The sequence below is a fragment of the Myiozetetes cayanensis genome, unplaced genomic scaffold (genome assembly GCF_022539395.1).
Source record: "Myiozetetes cayanensis isolate MyiCay16 unplaced genomic scaffold, myiCay2020 scf13, whole genome shotgun sequence".
NCBI classification, from domain to species: Eukaryota; Metazoa; Chordata; class Aves; order Passeriformes; family Tyrannidae; genus Myiozetetes; species Myiozetetes cayanensis.
In genome coordinates this window covers 2,308,461-2,330,559 of record NW_026086937.1, presented here as the reverse complement: position 1 = coordinate 2,330,559, position 22,099 = coordinate 2,308,461, and the positions used below count along the sequence as shown (strand labels likewise).

At 40.5% G+C, this 22,099-nt stretch overlaps 1 protein-coding gene across 6 annotated transcripts in view; it reads right to left on the bottom strand.

The window, feature by feature from the left end:
* Positions 1-4,367: 4,367 nt before the first annotated feature.
* TRIP12 (thyroid hormone receptor interactor 12) overlaps positions 4,368-22,099 on the bottom strand; it is a 77,177-nt gene continuing 59,445 nt past the window's right edge. For 4 of the 6 annotated variants that reach the window (XM_050307723.1, XM_050307726.1, XM_050307728.1 and 1 more), the window contains 17 exons: positions 21,624-21,775; positions 20,138-20,310; positions 19,619-19,692; positions 19,297-19,496; positions 18,427-18,554; positions 17,981-18,132; positions 17,374-17,516; positions 16,290-16,446; positions 15,148-15,246; positions 14,490-14,604; positions 14,047-14,201; positions 13,362-13,526; positions 12,009-12,173; positions 8,942-9,055; positions 7,124-7,218; positions 6,807-6,910; positions 4,368-5,774 (listed from right to left, as the gene is read on the bottom strand). In XM_050307723.1, the coding sequence (XP_050163680.1) occupies positions 5,578-5,774; positions 6,807-6,910; positions 7,124-7,218; positions 8,942-9,055; positions 12,009-12,173; positions 13,362-13,526; positions 14,047-14,201; positions 14,490-14,604; positions 15,148-15,246; positions 16,290-16,446; positions 17,374-17,516; positions 17,981-18,132; positions 18,427-18,554; positions 19,297-19,496; positions 19,619-19,692; positions 20,138-20,310; positions 21,624-21,775 (2,388 nt within the window). In that variant the 3' untranslated portion in view covers positions 4,368-5,577. The remainder of the gene's footprint in view (positions 5,775-6,806; positions 6,911-7,123; positions 7,219-8,941; positions 9,056-12,008; positions 12,174-13,361; positions 13,527-14,046; positions 14,202-14,489; positions 14,605-15,147; positions 15,247-16,289; positions 16,447-17,373; positions 17,517-17,980; positions 18,133-18,426; positions 18,555-19,296; positions 19,497-19,618; positions 19,693-20,137; positions 20,311-21,623; positions 21,776-22,099) is intronic. The other 2 variants (XM_050307725.1, XM_050307729.1) reach the window with 1 other exon arrangement.

Here is a 22,099-nt window from a genome sequence, read left to right as displayed (position 1 = left end):
AACCAAGAATGGGGACAGTTATTGTAATATATAATGTATGTAACAATAACAACAAGGATGAGGAAAAGTAACACATAGCTATATAAAGTGGGTATTGTACTGCCTGTCCCCCTGTTCTAACTCTGCTTCCACATTCAGGTTGAAGGAGCTGAAGAGCTGTCCACTCTGCCTGCCTAAAGCATCTTCTCTTGTACATTGCTGGTGTCTCTTGAAAGAGTTATGGAAGAGATCCCTGCTGCTGGAGGAGAGGAGAGGCCTGCTGAGTGAGTGTCACCTCTGCTAGGTCATAAAGCACATATTCCTCCTGTAACATGCTCTCTTTATAGTTTTAACCCCCATAATTTTTTTTTCCACTGTCATTCTTAAGACAAACGTTTTTCTGTGAAAATTCACTAAAAAGCCTGGTTGGTGGGCCCGTAAATGGCTCTGACCAAATAACTGATACACAAATTGAAATCCTACTTGATTCCAACTTGATTCAGCGTCCCAGAACAAGGGTTGGTCCTTTGCACACCAAAGAAATATCAGAATTGTGGGAAACCTTTCTGAATGATTAGTAACATAAGTACTTCCAAGTAAATTAAGCATATCAAGCTACAAAGTGAAGGCATAAAGATTAAATACTGCCTTTTTTTTTTTTTTTTTTTTTGAGAAGTATAGCACAAACTATGGGAAACACTGTGGGAAAAAATAATCAGATAGCAAATTTTCACTGTTTAGCCAATGTCTTCTTGACAGTTTTGATACATAGAAGTAATAATCTGTAAAAAAGGTTGGAAGAAGAGGCTGGGAAATAAAATGCCACCTCCTAGACTGGCTAACTATTTCTGGGTCACTACTGGTATCACCTGCTAGAGGTTTGTGCGTGGAAGAAGTCCTAAGAACAGCAGAGCTGCACTCAGACCAGGCCTATATTTAGCCTAGAATACCTTGGATAGCAGCTAAAGAAGAGTAAAATAATTTGGGAAATAGCTGTTGGTATGGGATAACTGCACTGAAACATCTCACAGCATCAACCTGCCTTGGCTTCCAGCGTGTAAGAAAACAGATTGTGTAAGAACATCCACTGTGCAAGCTTACCTGTCCACTGAGAACCCTCCTTCCACCTCCTCCTGCTCTCACACAGGAGGGCAGGGTGGTTGCTGTCTCACATTTCCCCCCAGGCTCATCTGCTTCTGTCCTTTAGGGGGTCCTGGCAATTGTCACAGCCTGATACCGAAGGGGGAGCAGGAGGGGGAACAGGACAGAGACACACGACACCAAATAAAAGCCCAACCCACAGCACACGTGTTGCTTCACCCCAACGTGCTGCTCACAGCTTGAACTGCTCAGTGCCCTCCTTACACACAGGGAAGTATCCCAGGAGTTAGGAATTCCTCCCACCTCTGGGGAGGCTGGTGGAAGGAGAGGGGGATGCTTTCATGTCTCCTATTGCTCCTTCTAGGTTGGTTTGGGGATTTCTTGTTGCTGCATTTTGCTAGGTTTTTCTTTTCTTTTTTCCTCTTTGAACCAGGTTTCCAGAAGTTGCTGCCAAAGTAGTTCTTGAGCTATCAGAAACTTTAACCTAGTGCCTTGAAAACACTGCATGTGTCGTGCCCATCTCCCCTCTGCTCACTTCTCCCATTTACTGTCCACGCTTTCATCGCTCCCCAGAACACACAGCAAAGGAAAAGGCCCCAGATCTGCTCCTCCCTGCACTCCAAAGCAGCTCAACGCCTGATCACTCCACACCCCCTTCAGCAGCAGGACACAGGACACGGTGTTTCCCTAAAGCCATCAGTCATTCCGTGAGCCCTTCACTCTGTCACAGGCAGCAGAGCCATGGAAGGGGCTTCTCCCTGCTGGATAAACACACACCAAACCTTCTGACAAACACTGGCACTGCTGCTGCTGCTGCACTGGGGTGGGGCAACTACTGCTCTTGGGGAAACCACCTGCACCCACCTGAGAAAAGCTCTGAAAACACAATGCAGTGGGGAACACACAGCTGTGAAACTCCTGCCTAATCACAGGAACAGATCACTTAGTACAGAGGTTTTCCAGTTCAAGCCATCAAGAGATCAGGAAAGGAAAACATGAGAAAGGGCAAGCCCTGAAAAGGCTCGAGCCATCAGCGAGATTTTGCCTCCCCTTCTAAACTTTTTATTCTAATCCATTTCAGCAAAGCTTTTCACTGTTCTCCATTTCTGCCATTAGCTTTAGCTACAGAAAAGAGATTTGGCCTGGGGGAGGCACGTTCATATTAAAACCAAGGCATTATCCCTCATGCCAGGTAGAGAAAGCCCCTGCAGAGGCTCATCCTGCTCAGAGGATGGGACCTGGCACTACTCATGTGCACAGAGGTTGCTGAAAGCAGGAGGGACAGACCCATCTCCAGCAGTGGCCAAAAGACAGGGCCAGCTGATGCAGACACTTGGAATCTCACCAGTCCCTGCCCTTAGGACGCACCTGCTCACAGGAGGAGAGCTCAGAAAGGGAAAGAAGATCCAAGAAAACAAGACACGTGGCTGAGGGGAAGGAATGTGAGCAATTCAATTCTGCAAGCAGCCTGCACACGGAAACTCAAACATCCAAGTAAGTCTGGCACTGGTGGTGGGGGGGGTTATACATGGCTGGAATTAATTCCTGTGCACCTTCCTACAGAAGATGAAGCAGCACTGTAACTAATTCAGGTCAAGTGCGATACTAAAGTGTTTCCTAAACAAGAGATTCTGGTATAAAGCCAACACTTAACAAAAATAAAATAACTGCACAAGTTCAGTAGCAGCTACAAGTGCTTAGATGGCACTTGTGTCCATGGATGATTTTTTGCTGCTCTTGTTAATTTAGAAGGACATGAAACTCATCCACAACAGTAACTGGTGGTGTTCTCTGAAACCAGTTGAACTTACCATGTTAAAAAAAAAAAAAAAAAGCATCTATTTTAAAAGATAAGACTTCTTATTGTACCCTTTATTACACCTTGGAAAGGTCCACAAAGCAGTGCAGTACTAAGATGATTATGTTGTTCTTCTGAGAGCTACACAGCCCTCAGCTGGCACACAAACACACACGGATCGATTTTAGTGAGCTTTGCCCTCAATCCAAAGTTCCTGAAAAGGAGGAATCCCTCACATCTTCCCCCACCCCTCCACTTGTCTGAGTTACTCCTAGATACATTTGTTTGTTTGTTTGCAGGAAAGTACTGCAGCCATGAGAACTGGGACTCTTCAGTTTATTCTTTTCATTCACTAACTTGCTCTTCCAAGACATTAAAAGCTGCCCCTGGTATGAAAAAAAAAAAGTGTCACCAAAAGGGTTTCATTCTCTTTTCAGGCCAACTAAATCCTTACTCCGTGCTGAAAATGACAGCCAGAACAACCAAACTCATCACCACAGGTACTCTTCTCTTCCTTTTTAAATAGGTAACCAACAACTTCTTTTCCCACTGAAAGTTACACAAAGGCTATGTATCAAATTTGAAAGCTCCTCAAAATTTCAAAGTCGATGACAGCCAGATTCTAGAGGGAGACAACATGGGTAAAAAAAAATATCAATACACATGATATTTTAATACAAAATATTAGCTTTTTTCTTTTTTTTTCTTTTTTACACAAGTCAGTTTTTTCTTTAAAATATAGAACCTTAGAAAATGAACAAATTGCTATCCACACACTATAAACACTTTTGTTTGTGCTCAGTTTTGATCAAGTTCTCAGAACAATTGCAACACCAGTCCATCGTTTAGACACTGCCTTGAAGATGAGTGAGAGCTACGGCGGCCGGGGCGCCACCGTTACTGCATGGACAGTGTGAGGCGCCTCCGTCAGCTTTAATAGGAGCAAAAACTGTTCAGTTATCAGGTTCTTTGTGCAAGGATTTCACATTCTACTCGTGCTCATGAACAGCTCTGTGTTACATCTCAGTGGCACTGGTGTGAGCAGCCACATGTAATTCTGGGAATGTTCCCCGGAAGAACGTCCGTTAACGTGTTCTGGAAGTGCAAGTTCTTCGGCTAGACGAAAGAAAGCTCGTTAGTTTAAGGGGAAACACTAACCTGATTAGCCAGGGTTTAACAATGTCTAAGCACTGAAATGAATTTTGATTTCTCAAAGTTGAATAAAAGTCATTAACTATCACGTTTTCGTAGAGATCAACTGTGTAGCAGGTACATCTCAGGAATATTTGTAAATTGCCCGTTTTTTGAACCCATAGAAAGGAAAAAAAATTTCCCTCTGAGTTGGAGGTCTTAAAAGGTCTTGTTTTAGTAGTAAATCATCCACAGGTTGCAGGTTGTTAGCCAAGTAGATTTAGGATGATTTACTTGCGTTACAGTAATTTACACAATTGAGCTTTAGGCATACAGTACAAAACTATGAACAAAAAGGTGAAGCAAACTTTTTTATTTATATTCAGGTAAAAACATTAACCTGATGAAGTAAATTATTGCAGATTTGAGAAATCAGCACATAAAACAGTTGGACAGAGCATTGCTTACAGGTGCTTTATCTGTGTCAAAAGACAAAGGCTGAACTGCTTGTTCCAAGCTAGCACTGGTGGGGGGTAAGGAAAGAAAAAAAAAAAAGGCAGAAAAAAAAAAGAAAAAAACTACAAAATTAATCATGAACTTAGATCAAGAACAAGAAAACTGTTTACTCAAACAGGGAATGGAACAACTAATTTGTCTTTTAAAAAACTTTACATCAATTGGAAATGCTCTGGCCTTACCACAATACACACTGGCCAGCCCAAGCTGTTGGACTTCAACTACATGAAAGAAATAATTCTTCCTCGCCTCCAGTAAGAGGCTTTTGCTGCCTGAATCACTGTGTAAACAGCTCTGGAGCGCCCACTGGTAACGACTGTCACCATTATAACCTACCACTACAGTAAAACTAAGCTATAAGAAAGGTTCTACCTAGTTACAAAGGCTGAATTATATTGACAATATATATTTGATTTCAGTAAAATTTAAATTATCTTAATCAGAGAAAGAGGCGTGGAGCAGTTAAATGCCCACGCTAACCAAAACGTAACAATTGTTGAATGTTGCACACAAAAAAGAACCAAGTGAATTGCACATCAGACAATACATGAGGATGGGTCAAATTAGAGGCAGGTGAGGGTACACAGAACTAGTCTACTAAACTAGATTTGTCAAATACATGTCGTGTTTTAATTTCTGTACTTATGTACAAAAGTTGTCTTTGGAGGAAAAACTTCAGACTTAGCTAGATGGATACACACAGCCCAGTATTAAACTGCACAGCGACATTTATTGTTCCAGCCTGGAAAAACATCCCTTTTTAAATTTCACACAGCAAAGCAAGTTAAAAACTTCACTCATCAAATAAATGATAATTTAAACAAGAACTTGCTAAAGAAACCTTGTCACAACAACTTTTGGGGCCTGATCACTTTTAAGTCCATAGGGGCTTTTAATGAATATCAACCAAGTGTCTTTGTTTATAATCTGCAAGCCGTTTTTCTACAACAAGAAGGCGTAACACGTTTCCTTGACTCAGGTGATATATTTAGAAAAGAATCATGAGTTTTCTCTTTTGCTGTAACAGGCAGACATTGCATTTTTCATTGTGATCAGGAAAGATGGAATGACTGCTGCCCTTCTCTCGCAGCTATCAAGAGTTTTTCGCGCATGATCTCGATAGTGGAATAGTCCGGCAGTTTGAGATAGTTCACACAAGTCATTACTGAGGGGAGGAAATCATCCGGGTTCTCCGTGGACTCAAAGGTCTTGCGTACAATCGTCAGCGGAGGGTTCAGACTTCGGAAACCTGGCAGGGAGAAAACACAGAGTCAGAACAAGGCTGCTCCTCCTGGAAAGCCCCAGCTGACCCTGCAGACACCCAGCAGTGACAGCACCCAGGCACAGCTGACCTCAGCCCCATCGCTCACAGGGTTAGGATACGGCTCAATAAGGCCATGCAGCAACCTAAAAAACACCTGAAATCCTCTCTGTAGATTAGATTTACCATATCAATTTAAAAAAAAGAAGTAAGTTGGATGAATCACTCTAATTGTGGTCTGCATGTGTAAAAACCCTATTCCAACCATAATATTTGTAAGAGTTTGTTGGCTTCACACACGTGTTAAGATTCTGAGGAGTTATCTATGACTATAATACCTTTTCTGTTTTTACACTCCTAACCTTCAATCCTGTCTGCACCACCTCTCCATAAAAGAGCTCTACAAAAATACTTAAAAAAAAAAATCAACTCTTCCCCCCACAAATCCCAAAGAACGTAAGTAATGGAACAGATGCATAAATTGTTTTGACTTGCAAAGTACTGAGAATACAGTAAAGTGTGTGTTCTACAATGGTTCCTAGCAAAGACAGCCAATTCCTCTGTTTTCCTCCTTGCCTCTCACTTGAATTCTAAAATTCAAAAGGGGGAGAAATTGAACAAAATGAACACTGTGCTGGTATTGTCTCCTTTCTAGGAAAGAGATTGTTTCCAGGTAGCAATGCATCATTTTGTTGACATACCTTAATGCACCTCTAGCCAAGAAATACAGTATTAGGAGCTTTTATAGCTTTGTTTAAATTTTGAACTATTTTTTGCCCTCTGATAGGTTTTCTGGTAACAAATTAAACCTGAAGAGTCAAATGAATAAAGTATCAGGAGATTAACGTTAAGGTTATGAAAATTATACCTCAAGTCTATGCAGTCACCTCTGAAATTAGAAATGTCAAACCAGTATGAACCTCTAATAATTTTTCCCTACACTGAAGCAATCCACTTACTCTGAACTGCATTATTAACAGTGATTCCAGATACAGCAATATGTAATAAGGAAAAACCTACCTCCTACAGGCAGTCTGGGGCTCCCCGTCACAAACTGAAGGAACAGTCTTTGCTGCTCACTGTCAAAACTACTGAGAATTTCAAAGAGATACTTCACTGCTCGACTGAGGGAAGAGAACCAAGAAAATGTTACTTTGTTTGCCATTAAAATTACTGCATCAGATTCATATTCAGTGCAGTATGAATATTTTCAAATAAATTTTACGTAATTCCTTCAGCTTGCATAACAATAGATCAAAGTTATTTAAAAGGTATTTTCTACTGGTTTTGGGTTTTTGTGTGGTTTTGGTTTTTTTAACAAGACCACCCCCTGTTACCTGTCATGTGTGTAACCGTGGTCAGGCCTGCAACATTCCATCAGAGTCTTGGCATCCCAAGTGTCTGTTTTGCTGCCACACAGGAGCTGCTCCAACTGTGAAACGAGACAAGGAATGAGCGTTCCCCTTTGGAACCTGAGGCAGGATGAGCACTCAACACCAGCACAGTGCTCTGCTTGTGGGGATGGCTCGGTGCAAAACCAGCTCTGTCACACCAAGCAATCCACCCAAATACTTTGGATTCAACAACCATCCCAGTGACCGCCTCATTTCCTGGATCTGCCTTTGCACACAATCCACCACCACGTGAGATGCTGAATCTCTTAGAACAGAGACAGTCCTAATAAGCAATTTACACTGGAGAATCAAAAATGCCACGGCTTGATGAAATCTCACAATTTTTAAAAAGAAATCTGGAGGAATGTGAGAAATAGAGCCTTTACGTTTGCATTTTAGAAATGTGAGATCCTCCTTGAAAGAAAAAAGAACAGTCATTAGACAGAAATGGATCTGTCAGACAGCAGTTCTGCACTTCAGTTATTCTGCCTGTTCTGTCAATGGATTTGGGCAAGCAGAGATGCCAGGCTACAGTAGCCAAAACATTAAAAGTTTCTGCTGCCATCCTTCCAGGACACACAGGGAGGTGAAAAGCCCCAGTCTCAGTAACACCAGAGGTTTGACACACGTAGCTCTTCTGTCCATAAGTAAAAGAATTTTACAAGTTCTTGGTAATAGCTTAGGCATGGCTTGTAAAGAGGTTCAAATGGCTGGACAGGGATCAGCAACAGAACACGAGATCCCACGTGTATTTTCCATCAGGGAAAAGCTCTGTCTCAGGCTATTCCTATGGCTTAAATCTGAGCAGCTGTCCTGGCAGGTCAGCAACAGACCATCATCTGCATTTTAAAATCCCAAGGAGAAGCAAGCTTCAAACCATGCCACTGACAAGACAGAAAAGCATCACATATACCACAAAGTGGACAAGTGGATGAAACACTGGATAAACCAGAATAACCTGACATTTTAACTTGCCTTAAATTTGTTGTGGAAAAGAAAAAGTGGTGGTGCCTTTGAAAGCTGTACCAGCAGAGGTGATGAAGAATAATCACCAGAGTAGCTACAGGTCTCAGCTTTAGGAGACTCTCACATTGCAAAGCACCAAGAACATGAGAGTCCCACGAAGGCTTGGCTAACACACTGTTCCAGAGCATGCTTTAATGTTTGTTCTAAAGTCAAAGGTGTAAGTTCATGAAGGTAAAAAAAAACCCTCGAAGTACAGTCTTCAAATAGACTCCTTAAAGGGAGAATAATAAAACATTATCTCTTCTAGTCCAGACAACTATAACTGTGACTCAATTCAGTCCACTTAAGACCATAAGCATTTTACAAGGAAATTTATATGATGGTGGTGAGAACAAGGCAAGACAAACTATCCTTATCCTTTACCCCTTCACCCTCACTTTTTTTATTGTTTCCATAGAACATCCAGGTAGCATCCACATCTGTGGGGAGCTATTCAGAGCTACTGCAGTACAAGGAATCAGAGCATCCAAATATAAACTCAGGCACTTTTCTCAGAAAAGCTGGAAACACAATTTCAAGGAAAACGGAGCTGCTCACAAAAGCATTCAGTAAATGACCACTGAACACAGAAATCTTTAACATTTAAGTCTGCAGTTCCAGGGACACTGAGTTGGACTAACATGCATTAGAAATGTGATGCCATCAACTGTCACAGATGCCCTGCACCCAGGTTCACACTGCCCATACACACCCAGGGAAGGTTATAAAAGCATCAGCAAAACCACATTCACCAACCTCCTCGGGGTAGAAGTACTGAAGATGACTGAGGGGAAAGACCGATTCAAATCCATCTCTGAAGGAGTCAAATTGTCTGGCAACACCTTCATTTAGTGCCCAGAATATAACCAACTGCAGGCAGAGACAAAAAACACACAGGAAAAAGCAATCAGTTTGAAGGTAGGAAGCGTGGGATGATCATGACTGTACCAAAGGGCCCAGCTGCAGAAGCAAAACTCCACAAGTCTCACCATCCACTGCCTGGAGTTCCAGCAGTCTGAACAGGGATCTGTGGAGCTGCTCTACAGCACTGCCTCATTCTGCCTTAATTCACAACTTACATTACCCTGAACATCAAAGTCACGTGGAATTTAAACAACTTATTTGCCTTTGTTTTTAACAACACAAATAAAGAGAATTCAGAATAGCTGGTTAGAATGAGCCTGCAAATCCGAATGCTTCCTATTTTTAGAAGCCTAACCCAGGTGTTCTCTCTCTCCACCACTCAGAATTCAGCAACTGAAGCAGAAATCCTTAGAGAATCATTGGCAATTATATTACTTTCCCCCATGGAAACATATGGATCCCTTTTCTAATATATAGTTCTAATATATAGTCAGTTCTACCCTGTTTGATATATTAAGTAGCTTAATATTACAAGAATACATGGGAGGCTTTTTGAGTGTGATTCTTCTGTTTTCTGTAGTTACCTCCTCAATATTAAATTCACCTCCAAAGTAGACAGCACACACTGAAATGATAATCACTGGGGGAAGGGAGGGAATATGGCACAAACGAGATGAAATTTCTTTTAAACAGATCTCCCACAGGCAGTATTGCTTTATTAAATTAAAAAATAATAGATATTTTGTCAAGTTCAGATTCTTTTGTCAGTCAGTGCTTTTGATGATTACACTTGCCTTGTACACCCTCAACTCCAGCAGAAAATAAAGGCTGGTTATAAAAGATGTGTTGTCAGCACAGGGCTGCTGGTTTTAAAATCTGTTAAAAGCTCTGACCGGTGATGCTGATTAAAGTTCTCCATCTGAATGTGAATAAACACTTCAAGGATATTGCTGGACTCCTGAAGCAAATATTTAACCCTGTCCCAATAACTGAAGAGTCACTTGTTCCAGAAAGGATCTGCTGATGGGCTTTGCTACAGAGGAGCTGAATTTCAGTTGTGTGAGATGCACTAGACTATTGAAGCTTTTTGTTCACAAATTTAGAAGCAGTAAGTTGGCCTCTTTCTTTGTAGTACAGGGGAGAAGGGGATAAAAAAGAAAAAATAGAGAATCAAGTCTTTCACTATCCTGGTAGCTGAAGTGGTTCTACTTTCTGATAAAGGCAGCTCCTGTGGGAATCTGTCCTTTGGGGAAAAAAGGGAGGTAGAGGGTGGAGTGACATGATGGTGAGAGGCATGAACAGCAACAGCAGGATATTCTACCTTCACTGCCTACTTGTAATGTTAATCCACACACAGAATTTTAATGGAAATAAAATTTTCAAGAGCAGGGCAGCTGACCCACAGGGAGCTGCACAGGGCAGCTGATAAATAAACTGTTTCTAAAATGCAATTCATCACACCTGTGATAGAGAGCACACCAGTTCTCCCTGAAATCTTTTCTATTCCCTTCACATCAAGTGTGTAATGCTATAAGGACCAGGGGTAGAAAAACTGCACAGGTGTCCTTAAGAAAACAGTTCCAAAAGTTGCTTAGAGAGGAGGACAAGCTTTCTGTAGTAACCTGCTTTTCCTTTACAGTGTCAGAGGCCTGCAACAGGACAACTCCAGGACATCTGAGCTGTCTGCAAGCCTTTCTCAGTGTATCAGACACCTGAGATGAGCGACCTAGAAGAAAAAAATGACTGCAAACTGTATGAAAACCAGACTTGAAACAAACTTTGCTCAGTAAAATAGAGACTGCTGAGTTATGTTTCTAACAAACTGTGGTAGTTTGTATTGTCCATCTGTTCAGTCTGGAAACAGCTTTATATCAAAATATCTTTAATTCTGTAAGTGATTCCTGACTAGCAGGATTCACTTTCAACACATAAATACATGAGAACTGGATAGGTAACCATTTTCAACTGCAGGATGAACAGCAACTGCTCAATATTCAGTTGTAAGGATTATGGAATAACTTTGTGAAGTTCTCAGTTCACATGCAGGAGCTTTTATGACCCTTATTGAACATCAGATGTGTTTCTTATCAGTGCTTTAAAACTCCAGTCACCAGAGTGAAAGGGCAGCAAACCCTGCTCTCAGGAAATGACTTATTTAGTAAATTTAGTAATTTACCTCCATCCCACTCGTGATTTCAGGGATAGTATTGCACAGTTCCTGTCTTCCCTCACCTCTTTTCCAGTTTCCTCCCTTTGTTCAGCAGTATCAACCTTCTGGTTTTCTTTTCTATGCCTTATGTCCCTTTTGACACAGGAATAAATTAATACACAGGTGTCCTGTCAACTTATTATGGCAATGCTTTTTCTTTTCCTTACCTATCATGGTTTGGGGTTTCTTGTGTCTGTATTTCATGGGTTTTATTTGTTTGTTTTGGGGGGTTAAATGTTAAATTTGGGGGGTTAAATTTGTTTGTTTTGGAGGGTTTGTTTGTTGCCTTTTTTTTTTGACTAAACACTACTACTCTAATTTAGAAAACATCAGCTCAGTTTTGAGTCAAAAGTCTAAGTCCAAAAAAATTACACTATTATTACAGCAACTCAAAGGCCACTGGGTAGCAGATGCTAAATTACTATTGCTAACAAATTCACTCTCATAACCCAGATATGGGAACTTGTTAAAATGTGCTGAAAGTCCAGAGCTGATGTGAGTCCACTTACAACACTTTCTCCAACAGAACAAACTTCTTATGACTGAATTTTTGTGCTATAACATTTTCAAGTCAGGTGCACTGACGAGGGTTCAAACAGTTTTTCTGTGGTCATTAAACTTGTGCAGAGGAGAAATGATCAGTAGGAAAATTCCTGCAGTGCCTGGTTCGTGACAAGGAACTGAAATGTACATGGAGACAAACTACCAGGGAGCAAGAATAAAGACAACTTTAGGATTGTTTTTACATACTCTGAGATACTCCTCTAAATTGTGGATGGTGACCGGTGTGTCTTTCCCCCCTTTCTTCAGTTCTATGTTGGGAAACCCAGGAAGGGTGAAGTCCAGCCCCAGATCTTCCACTGAGCAGCCATTCATGGTCAGAGCCTCCAATGCATACTGCAGACTCTCTTTGGTCTAAAACATGGGAAGTGAAAACCAGTGAGAAACAATTCATTCCAATGAACTCATCCAAAAGTTCAGCAGATGTTTCTATAAGGATATTATCACTGAAAGTGTCACAGTACTCCTTGCCTTTCCTTCTGTAGTTTTCACATAGAACAGTAAACCAAGACAAACCAAACCAATCAGCTTAATGGATACACTGGAGAGATCATAGGAGTACTTTTTTCCTAGCAATTTTGGGATTACTTGGACTTCTGGCCTATTATGTACCTAGAAAACACGACTGCAAGATAAGGAACTGGGTAATAAGCTAAGGCTCTTATTTATGTTTTTTCCTTAGAACAGTTAACAGCATCCATATCTGGCATGCATACTGACATTTTTCAGCTTTCATCCACCAGGTTTCAGGTGTCTCAAACTCTTGTTGGGAAATTACAGCAGTGACAAAGTTGAGAGAGTGAGACTGAGAGGTGAAGAGGAACAAAGGCCCACAAGCTTGCAATAACTTCACTGGTAACAAAGCAGATATATTAAGAGTATAAATTAGGGTATTAACTGCTACCTTCTATTAACATTGGATGCTAGAAAAAGCATGCATGCCAAAGACCTTTCATCACCATTCTGCCACAGAGAACTGTACTATTTTCAGCTAAACAGTGGATAACCTTCAAAGAGACTTTTCTGGGTGTCTGAGAGAACCTGTAAGCTCCTGCATTGTGACAGTTTACATAGTTCTGCATTCACCTCTTCAGGGGAGGAGGGGAAAATAACCCAACACAAAAGACACTTCTAAAAATCTAAAAATTTGACTAAACCAACCAATAAAAAAGCCAAACCTTTCGAATGTTCAAGAATCAAGGATAGATTTTTTTTCCCTCAGATATTTAAGTTAGTAAGTCTTTTCCAAGTGAACCAAAAGAGAAGTCAGGCAAACATCTGGCAGTTTTAGATACTTCTAGACTGAGTTTAATCACACAAAAGAATCCCAGGATGTATTTCTCATGCTAGGCTTTACAAAAAGACTGCTTTACAATTACTAGCCACTGATCCAATAACATTAAAACTACTTTGTATTAGAATGAAGTCATTATCACTATTATCATCAGTATTAAGCCCCATCACACACTCTGAATTACTCCCACATCCTAAAATCCAAATGTGTGCAGCTGCACTCTTCCATTCTTAGGGCTGCTTTCCCACCTGTGTTTTATCCTGTTCAAGTCTTTTCTTTTGTCTTACAATATCTTCAAGGTGATAGATTGATTTGGCTACCACTGGATCAATACTGAACAAGTCATGCGATGTCAAGGAAGTTTCCTGCCGCAGCATCCACTTATAAAAAGGAAGTCCAAGAGGAAGGTCCACCTGGAAACCAAAGCACTCAACTGTTTAGTATTGAACTATCTTCCAAAAGTGTATCTTTTGCTATCTTATCTCTTGACTAGACCTAGAACACTATTTACTATTTCCTAGTTCCAGCACACACCAAAACACCGTGACCGATCGTTTTCGCCCCAGAAATTCACCATTGAGAAAACACAACTGACTGCTTAGTGCATGTGCATTAAAGCCATCAGCAAACTTGCAGCTGGAAGAACAACAAGCCCAGAATGATCTTGAAAGAAGACTGGAGAGAGGCTGCAACACATGCCAGGTAATGGCTTTTCCTTTGAACACTATGGGCTCAGAAGTCACTATGAGGATCTTCAACTCAAACAACCCTCTCCCCCTCAAAAGTTCAGCTGCATCCCTGCCCTCCTCCCCACCACTTAATTCTAAAGCTGAAAGCAACACCATTCAACTCTTCATGCTTTCATCCCTCAACACTCTGAATAACTATTTTAATTTGACCCCTTCAGAATCATATTTTATACTTTACTCTTACCAGTCTGAAATCCATGATTGCCTTGGCCATCAGTTTTCCCAGAAAGCGGAACTTCATTTTAACTTTTGCAATGTGAGCTGGCTTGGCTGTTCTACCAAAAGGAAGTGCAAAAAGGCCTTGAAGGTTATGGATATACTTGGTACCTTCCTGGCTTCCTGTTGAGGAAGGAAGAAAGAAAAAAGAAAGTGCTTCAGTAAATACACTTCTAGTTTCATTCCAGGCTCAAGTTTGAAAATGGTAATCAGATAGATATAACCTCAAGCTTCTTATAAACCCCACCCCCCAAACAAAACAAAACAAACAAATCCAAAACCAAAACCAACAAAGATCATCCCACTCTATCACTGGGTGTGTTACCAGACTTAGAGATTATGTAACTAAAGTCAGCTTAGAATCAATTCACTATTAACCAATGTTGGTAGTTTAGACAGCAGAGCAATTACCTTTTGGATTGGCTAAAGTCACCTCTTCTCCCCTCCAAAGGCCCAAGTCTGCTCTCTGTAGTTCCTGAGATACAAGTGCATAGAACTCTAGTGTGGGGCCTAGGCCTGTGCCAACCTTCAGGGGAAGGAGGGGGAGGGGAGAGGAGGGGAAATGAGAGAAACAAGTAAACAAATTAGTCCATTACGTCAGTTTGAATATCAAAATCTTTACCTAGTCCGGGAAATACAGGACATTATTTGCTGTAAAGAAGACTGTGTTGCAAAAAGCATCTAAGAGAATGTAACTACACCAACATTTACAACACAACAGAGGCAGCTTGGAAAGACCACATGTCAGAGGGAATGACAGTGGAATAAAAGTATTATTAACCACCTAGTTGTCATATTACAGAGGAAATGCACACAGCTGTTTGCTTAGTTAGGAAAAAACATGCTCTGCAGAATAAGATTGATTACGAAATTTAAATCACAAAGAGCTTCTCCTAGCAACTAAAAATAACAACCGAGGGGATTAGGGGTAATTAACAGACAAAACTCTGTAGCACCAGCAATGTGAAGGAGGAAGAGTCTGACCAAGTCATTCTAGGAAGGTTGTAGCTATTTTGCATTAATCTTCAGCAAAGAGGGATTAAATTAGACTGCACTGGATATTACTTACTTCATTCTCATACTGGATTTCCAACATGGCTCTTGAACTGCCCAGATCCTGCATCACAGATTCTGCCTGTTTCAGCAGCTCATCTCTGTTCACAGTGCGCTGCACATCAAAGAAGTTTGAAGTAGTGAAATTGTGTCTGTGAGTCCCAGCTCCCCAGGCAGTTACAACAGCAAAAAAAGCAGTTATGCAAGTTTTTCCACCCCACGCCAATAGTTCCACGGTTCAACAATTTATAAGCTAATACTTTGATAAAATAATTCTTGCTTCTAAATGAAAACTGTTTGGAATTACTATGTCCCACATAAAATGAAAAACCAATGCCTTACAATGGTGACAGTGTAACCAATAGGTACTACTCTTGGCAAGAATGTGGCAACAGGACTATAACATATTATTATTATTATTATTATTATATTATTATTATTATAGGGAGAGGAAAACAGAATAAAGATGCTGAAACCCAACCAGAAAACCCACCACCACCAGGATTCCTACGTGTTGGAAGCTATATTGTTTTAACTTGGTTCTCGTGCCTCTTGTCTTTTTTCCCCACAGGTATTCAAGATTGTACAGCAGATCTTATTTTAAGGTAACATCTCTCCAAACTCAAGGCAGGCATCCAAGACCACCTCAATTTACCATAATTACAGCTTATGATGCTGTGACAGGAGGTTTACCTTCCCCAAATACAAGGGCAATATTTTTGTTTGTTCAGGTAAAACACTTAAGGGTCTAAACCCCGCTGCTTGAATTCTCCTGAAAAATCAAAATCAAGCAAAGCAGAGGTTTACAAGCTAATATGTGGAAATACCGCTATTTTTAACTAAAACTCAGCAATCATTAGTGGAGTGTAGCTCCAAGAATGCTGTGATTGCCGGGCTGAGGATGGAGCCGGCTGGGAGGGCCATCCCGCGGCCCCCTCCTGCCACCTCGCGGTCGGTGGCGGGAACACTCCGGGAACACTCCGGGAACACTCTGGGAACACTCCGGGAACACTCTGGGAATCACGCTGTGCTCTCTGAAAGCTCGGGGGCTTCAGAGACCAAGAACCACCTCCCCAACACCTCCAGCTGCACACCCTGCTCACCACTGTGTTCTCACAGGCGATACCGCCCGTTCCAGTTTAAACAAACTATACCTACCTTTTTCCTGTCCAGCCGCGGGGCCACCCTGCTATCCTGAGAATCCGACTGGTTGATTTCTGGATTGGTGTCCAGCAGCCTTTGCATGGCTCGGTCACGGTCGAAAGCAGTTACATAAAACAGCATTTGGCGGGTATCAAACGGAAAGAAAAATGGGCTGGAAGGAGCAAGGGATTAGTCAGTTGTGTTCCAAGTAGACCTATGACTACCATTTAGTTTAAAACAAAACAGAAATAAATGTAGTGTGCCTGCAATCAGTGCTTCACTACACACTTCCTCCAAAGGAAGCCTTCCAGGACACACTTCAGTTTTAGTTACAATGCTTACAAGTGTCTAGAGAAATGCAATAAATGAAGGAGCCACAAAAAAATTCTAACTCTTCTTGAAAAATAACTCAAAATACCTGAATGCCTCAGCTAGGCAGTTTGCATCAGAAAATAAAATTCCCTGTTCACGACTGTTTTACGTTTAGTAAATCTAACAGAGCAAAGATTTTTAAGAAAGTGGCTCCAGCTCTTGTATTTGACAGTGGGAAGGCATGAGAACCTGCTTACAGCAGCACCAGGATTCTACTTTCCACCACTTGCAAAAATATTTCAAATCATCTGTAAAGGCTACCAGAAAAACTTTTTATTTTAATTTATCACTTCCACTGTTCTCAAAGGCACGTGTATTTTAACTTGTTCTCTACTGGCATTTAAATGAAAAGGCAATTTTATGGAACAAATACAAATGCATTGGTATGGTAAGAACGCCATTAAGCAGTTTAAGAGGAGAAAACCACCTCCTGAATAAACAAGTACCATAATTTCGATGAGAAAACTTGAAATTGCTCAGAAACTCCTGTAAGAAGTGGTCTAAACTTTGCAGCTACTCTATCCCTTAGTAGGTGGTTTAAATTCTGCAACAGAGGTGTAAACATCCATCAGAGTGTCACTGATGTAACTTGGCAAGGCTTCTGGGACTACATTTTACCCTCCTCTGGCACTCTCAAGAGTTTGGTGATGTGTGATGCAGCTGTGCTGCCCAGCCAAGAGGCCCACTGGACTCTGATCAGAGACACTCCACAGCAGATCCCCCATACCATGTTTTCCCCAGTTCTGTCAGCCAAGTGGGGATGTTTCCTGTCATAATGACCAAAGGATCCTGGAGCTGCCTGTTGGCTTTTGCTGTCAGTTTGCTGTTGATGAACTCCGAGGTTGGGATTATCTCCTTGCAGACTGCATTCTGTGTGAAATAAAACCAAATATTTCTAGTTAGAGAAACGCTGAAAGAAGTACTCTTTATTAAGACATTTCTTTAATGCTTCTGGTTTGCTTATCATCACAGGAAACAAAAAGCTTTGTCATTCCGGCCATCCAGAGTCTAAGCCACGAAAGAGGGACTGAGTAGAGTTTTACTGCTCATTTTCTTTCCAGGAGTAATGCTGGATTTCGAACTTAAAGAAGGAAGAAGCATGAGAAGTGTGTTCAGCACACCACAGAGAAAATATGGCCAATTACAAGAATTTACAGCCTTCATCTTTTCAGAAGTTAGAGAAACATGCAGAGGAAGATGACAGTAATAATTTGCATTATTCTGTCATGGTGGGGGCCAGTAAAGAGGGGAAGAAGGTTATTTAGAGTTTAAGGTTTGAGGACAGAACTGTCTGTATTAAAGGGTACAACTGATTTAGAAAGTGCTCTACTCACATCATACAAGTAATACCAGTATCGACTGATAGCATGTAAAACTCTCAAAAGAAGAATAACATCTAATGAAGGATCTTCAAATGTTATATTTTCAGGTGGAGTAGATATGAGGTAAATTTCCAGAGGATTTAATACCGAAGGGCACACACCGTCTAGCAGGAAAAAAAAGAACACATTAGCAAAACAAATCAATTAGCAGTCTTCCCAAGATTTAATCATTAGGAGCCTGGGGAGTATTAGTCATGGCATTCACTTGGTTACAACAGTTCAGGTAAACAACTCAGTAAATACCTTATTTTTAGTTTTAATATACAGATTAATATACGCTTACTATTCTCAGACTAGGCTTGCTTTAAAAGAAACGCTACGGTGTCTGCAAACATTGCTGTGAAATCTCTGTAAGGAAGGGGAAGAAAGCTGATATATTAGCAAGGCAACACACTCACCATGCCACAGCTCATCGTGTTTTTTAGAATTCCTAGGGGAGGTTTTTGTGGGAGCAGTTTGTGCCCTTCCTCTTTTACCACCAACACAGTCCTTATTACCATCTTCGTCCTCCTGCACGGGTTTGTACCTAAAACATCAACACAAGTTAAAAACATGGTTTTGAAATGCTCACATGGAAATGAAAGCACTTATGAAAGTGTTAGTTCTTTGATTACCAGAATCCTACTTGAATTGACAGTTAAAAGCAGAAAGGCAAGCACACTTGCACTTGGATATGATCCAGCCTTTGAAGGGAGGCCCTCAGAAGCAAAGTGTGTCAGGAGGGAGAACTGGAAGGAGAGAAGCAGCAGGTATAGACAAAACCCCCAAGTGACTGGGGTTTGGGGGGTTGGTGGTTGGTTGGTTTTGTTTGTCTACTTTTTTTCTTTAGCACACTTCATGATTAGGAAAAGACACTGCTGAACACTGAAATGTCAGGCACAGTTGTAGGTCAGTGCTCCTCTCTAAGTCTGGCCAGAGAACACTTACACCTGCACAGCGATGAGTTAAGAACACCAGTTTGAAGTTGACCATTATGTGTAGCCTGCAAACACATCCTCTACTGCTTGTGGTTAGTTTCCCTCTATCTAGCACATGTCATCTAAGATTCCCCATTTCTTGTTCATCAGCTCTGTTCATAAGCTAAAAGGAACATCAGTAGCTAGCAATGAATTCTTAGTAAGTTTTAAGCATCCCAAGCACATCAGGAAATTCAAAGTTCCACAGTTTTGAAAAGAAAAAGAAGAAAGATGGCTGTATTCCAATTTTCTCCATGTATATGCATTTAGGAAACTGGAGAAGTTATTCCCTGATCTCTCCAGGCAACTTACCAAATGGTGTGTGTTTTTGTCCAAATCCCAGCTCTTCCTAACGGGTTGCTTTCATCATCTGTAGACTCCCTCTCTTCCTCAGATTGCAAACTGTACTGCCTGACTGCCTGATACACAGTCATGTTGTATGGCAGCAAGTGATCTCCAATGTAAAACTGCAGTCTGTGTCTCACATTCCCTGAATTTAAGAATTGAGCAGCCTGACAAGAAACAAAACAAAACAAAAAAACCAACCATATAAGTTAGAAAACTTGTTGCACAGCTTTTACTTAAGCTTCTCCCCACACTGCTCCCTCCCCTTGCTCCCAGGCCAAAAGCTCACCAAAGATTCATCTATTTCTTCATCTGACCCATCATCATCACTATCTTCATCATCTTCTCTAACTCTTCCATAGCCTGAGGCAAGAGAGAAGAGAGATTTCCTCAGCAGTTTTTTTTCCACATGAAATGTGACAATGCTCTGATACTTTCACAAATTCCACTGCTTAAAATCGTTCCAAAATGCATCAGTTAAAACCAGTCAGATTCAGAAGTGCTAGAACAAATTTCAGCATCAACATCTGGCATCCAAACTGTCAAGCTACAGCCAGCCTGACAGTAAAGTGGATTATACTTCTGTTAGTATTTTGATTGAACTGTTTACAGCATGAAACAATTTGTCCCAGAAAAGGAGAAGATTTTCTACAATCTTAAGTCTCCTCCTTGTGAGCAAGATATATTTATTTATAGGTGCCTCCCATTTGTCTTCATTTAATCCCTCACAGGTTTTTATGAACTCTACCCTGACAGTAGCAACTATTTCAAGAAGCAAAACAGAAATTACTGTATAATATATAAATACCTCTAACTACAAGGTATCTTTCAATGGCTTGTACCAAAGCCAGAGGATCAATCTTCACAGGTCCACCTTTCCACTGTTTCACATTAGCACAGTCTGGATGTCTTTGCAGTTGGCATTTTAATTGATGTGTATTGAAGAATTTTAAAGCTTGGGATCCTCTGTTAAGAGAAAAACTCAAAATAATTTGTGAAAAAAGTTGCTACACAAAGAATCTAATAACGATAATTGCATTAAAATAGTTTTATACATGCATTTACAGTTTCACTGGTACAGTGTATTATTTGTCAGACTATTTCTCTAAAAATAACCTAGTACAGTTTGGAAAAATAGATTTAAAAGTTTTCTTCTACAAGAACACCAGAATTCAAGTTGGACAAAGTCTGGAAGCTACACAGATTAAGAGAAAGCCCAGCTTTTGAAATCTGAAGTTGTTCAGATTGTCAGCTGATGCCACAGGAGATTTAGAGCTGTATTTACCTGCAGTGCAATAAGGATCAGAAGTTGGCACTTCCTTCCAAGATGCAAGTATTCATTTATATTTTTTTTTTCAATAAGGACCTGAATTTTAATGTTAGTCAGATTAATGCTACAGTGTGAGGCTCCAATTCATCCAGTGCAATGGATGTTGTGTCACCATTACTGCCAAAAAATGCACACTATTTTACTACCTGAGACACAGAAGACTTTTGGCATTCCTACAAAGAAGAGTTTTCAAAAATTGATGTTCAGTGCTCCTCCTCTCCTAATTTCTACACAGTCATAAGAATATGTCTATAATCAAACTGAGCTTTCAGCCAGCACCAAAAAAATACTTGCAAACCTTCTTTGCAACTTGTACTAAAATAGAGTTCCTAACTGTGATACAGTGCATGAAAGCTAGTGTTGACATATCAAAGAAAAGCAGAGATAAAAAATTGCAGAAATAGGTCTTTAGTCACTTAAATGTGTTACTTAAAGCACAACTAACAAGTTGGATTCCAAATTTATTCTTTATATTAAAACTCAGGGCAGGTCCACAGCTATTTTAAACCATACTGACAGCCAAGAGTTACCACTCAATCCATTATCACTCTAGAGAACAGAACCTACAGAGTTTAGCACTGCAATACAAACTCTCTGCAGTTGAATGATTTGACTAAAAACAGTGTCCCAGCAATAAAGAGATGGTTTCTCTGCAGAGTTTGTTACATGGGGACAAGGAAGACTTCTGTATTTTTAAAGCTTAAATTTAGAGACTGCATTTAAAGTTACACATCCACCTCCAATCTAAGTGAGAGACATTTCAAGATGGTAAGCAAACCTTTGGTTAAATATTCAATCTTCCACTGACTAAGAAAGCCAACTGTGGAATCACTTCTGTCTTTAACAAGGTCAGAAGTTGCTATTACTTCCATTACCTCCTGGAGTATTATTTAGTGTTGTTTCAAACAAGTTTTGGAAAACAAAAAACTTCTAACAAAACTGTTACCTGAGCATTAATCCTTACCTGCTCCCTGTTCCATTTCCACTAGGGAAGTCATGCACTTTAACAGGGAACTGTTCCATCTGACTGAGGCAGTTGTTCATTTTATGGACTAATGCCAGCAAAGGTGCATTTTCTAATGGCTCTAATCTTCCAAGGGGCTCTTCTCCAGGAAGCTGAAATATAGTCCAGTCTTTTAATTACATGCCTGAATTAATCCATCTTAAATAATTTATACCACAGATTATTTTAAAAAAGGGAAATTAAGAATCACTCTTCTCACTGTAAGCAGCAGCAGTATCCAGGTGACCAGATGACATCACAAGATTATGAAAGACCTATTTCAAAGAACATACTTTTCTCTCCTGGTTTCAACTGAATAGCCCTACAAATTTTAAGGATTCACCCTTAGCCATGAGCAATAAGCTTTGTGGAAGTTGTAGTCATCTACCTTCCTCTCTTCCACTTTAAATTTATTCCTTTAAAAACAGGACATTAGT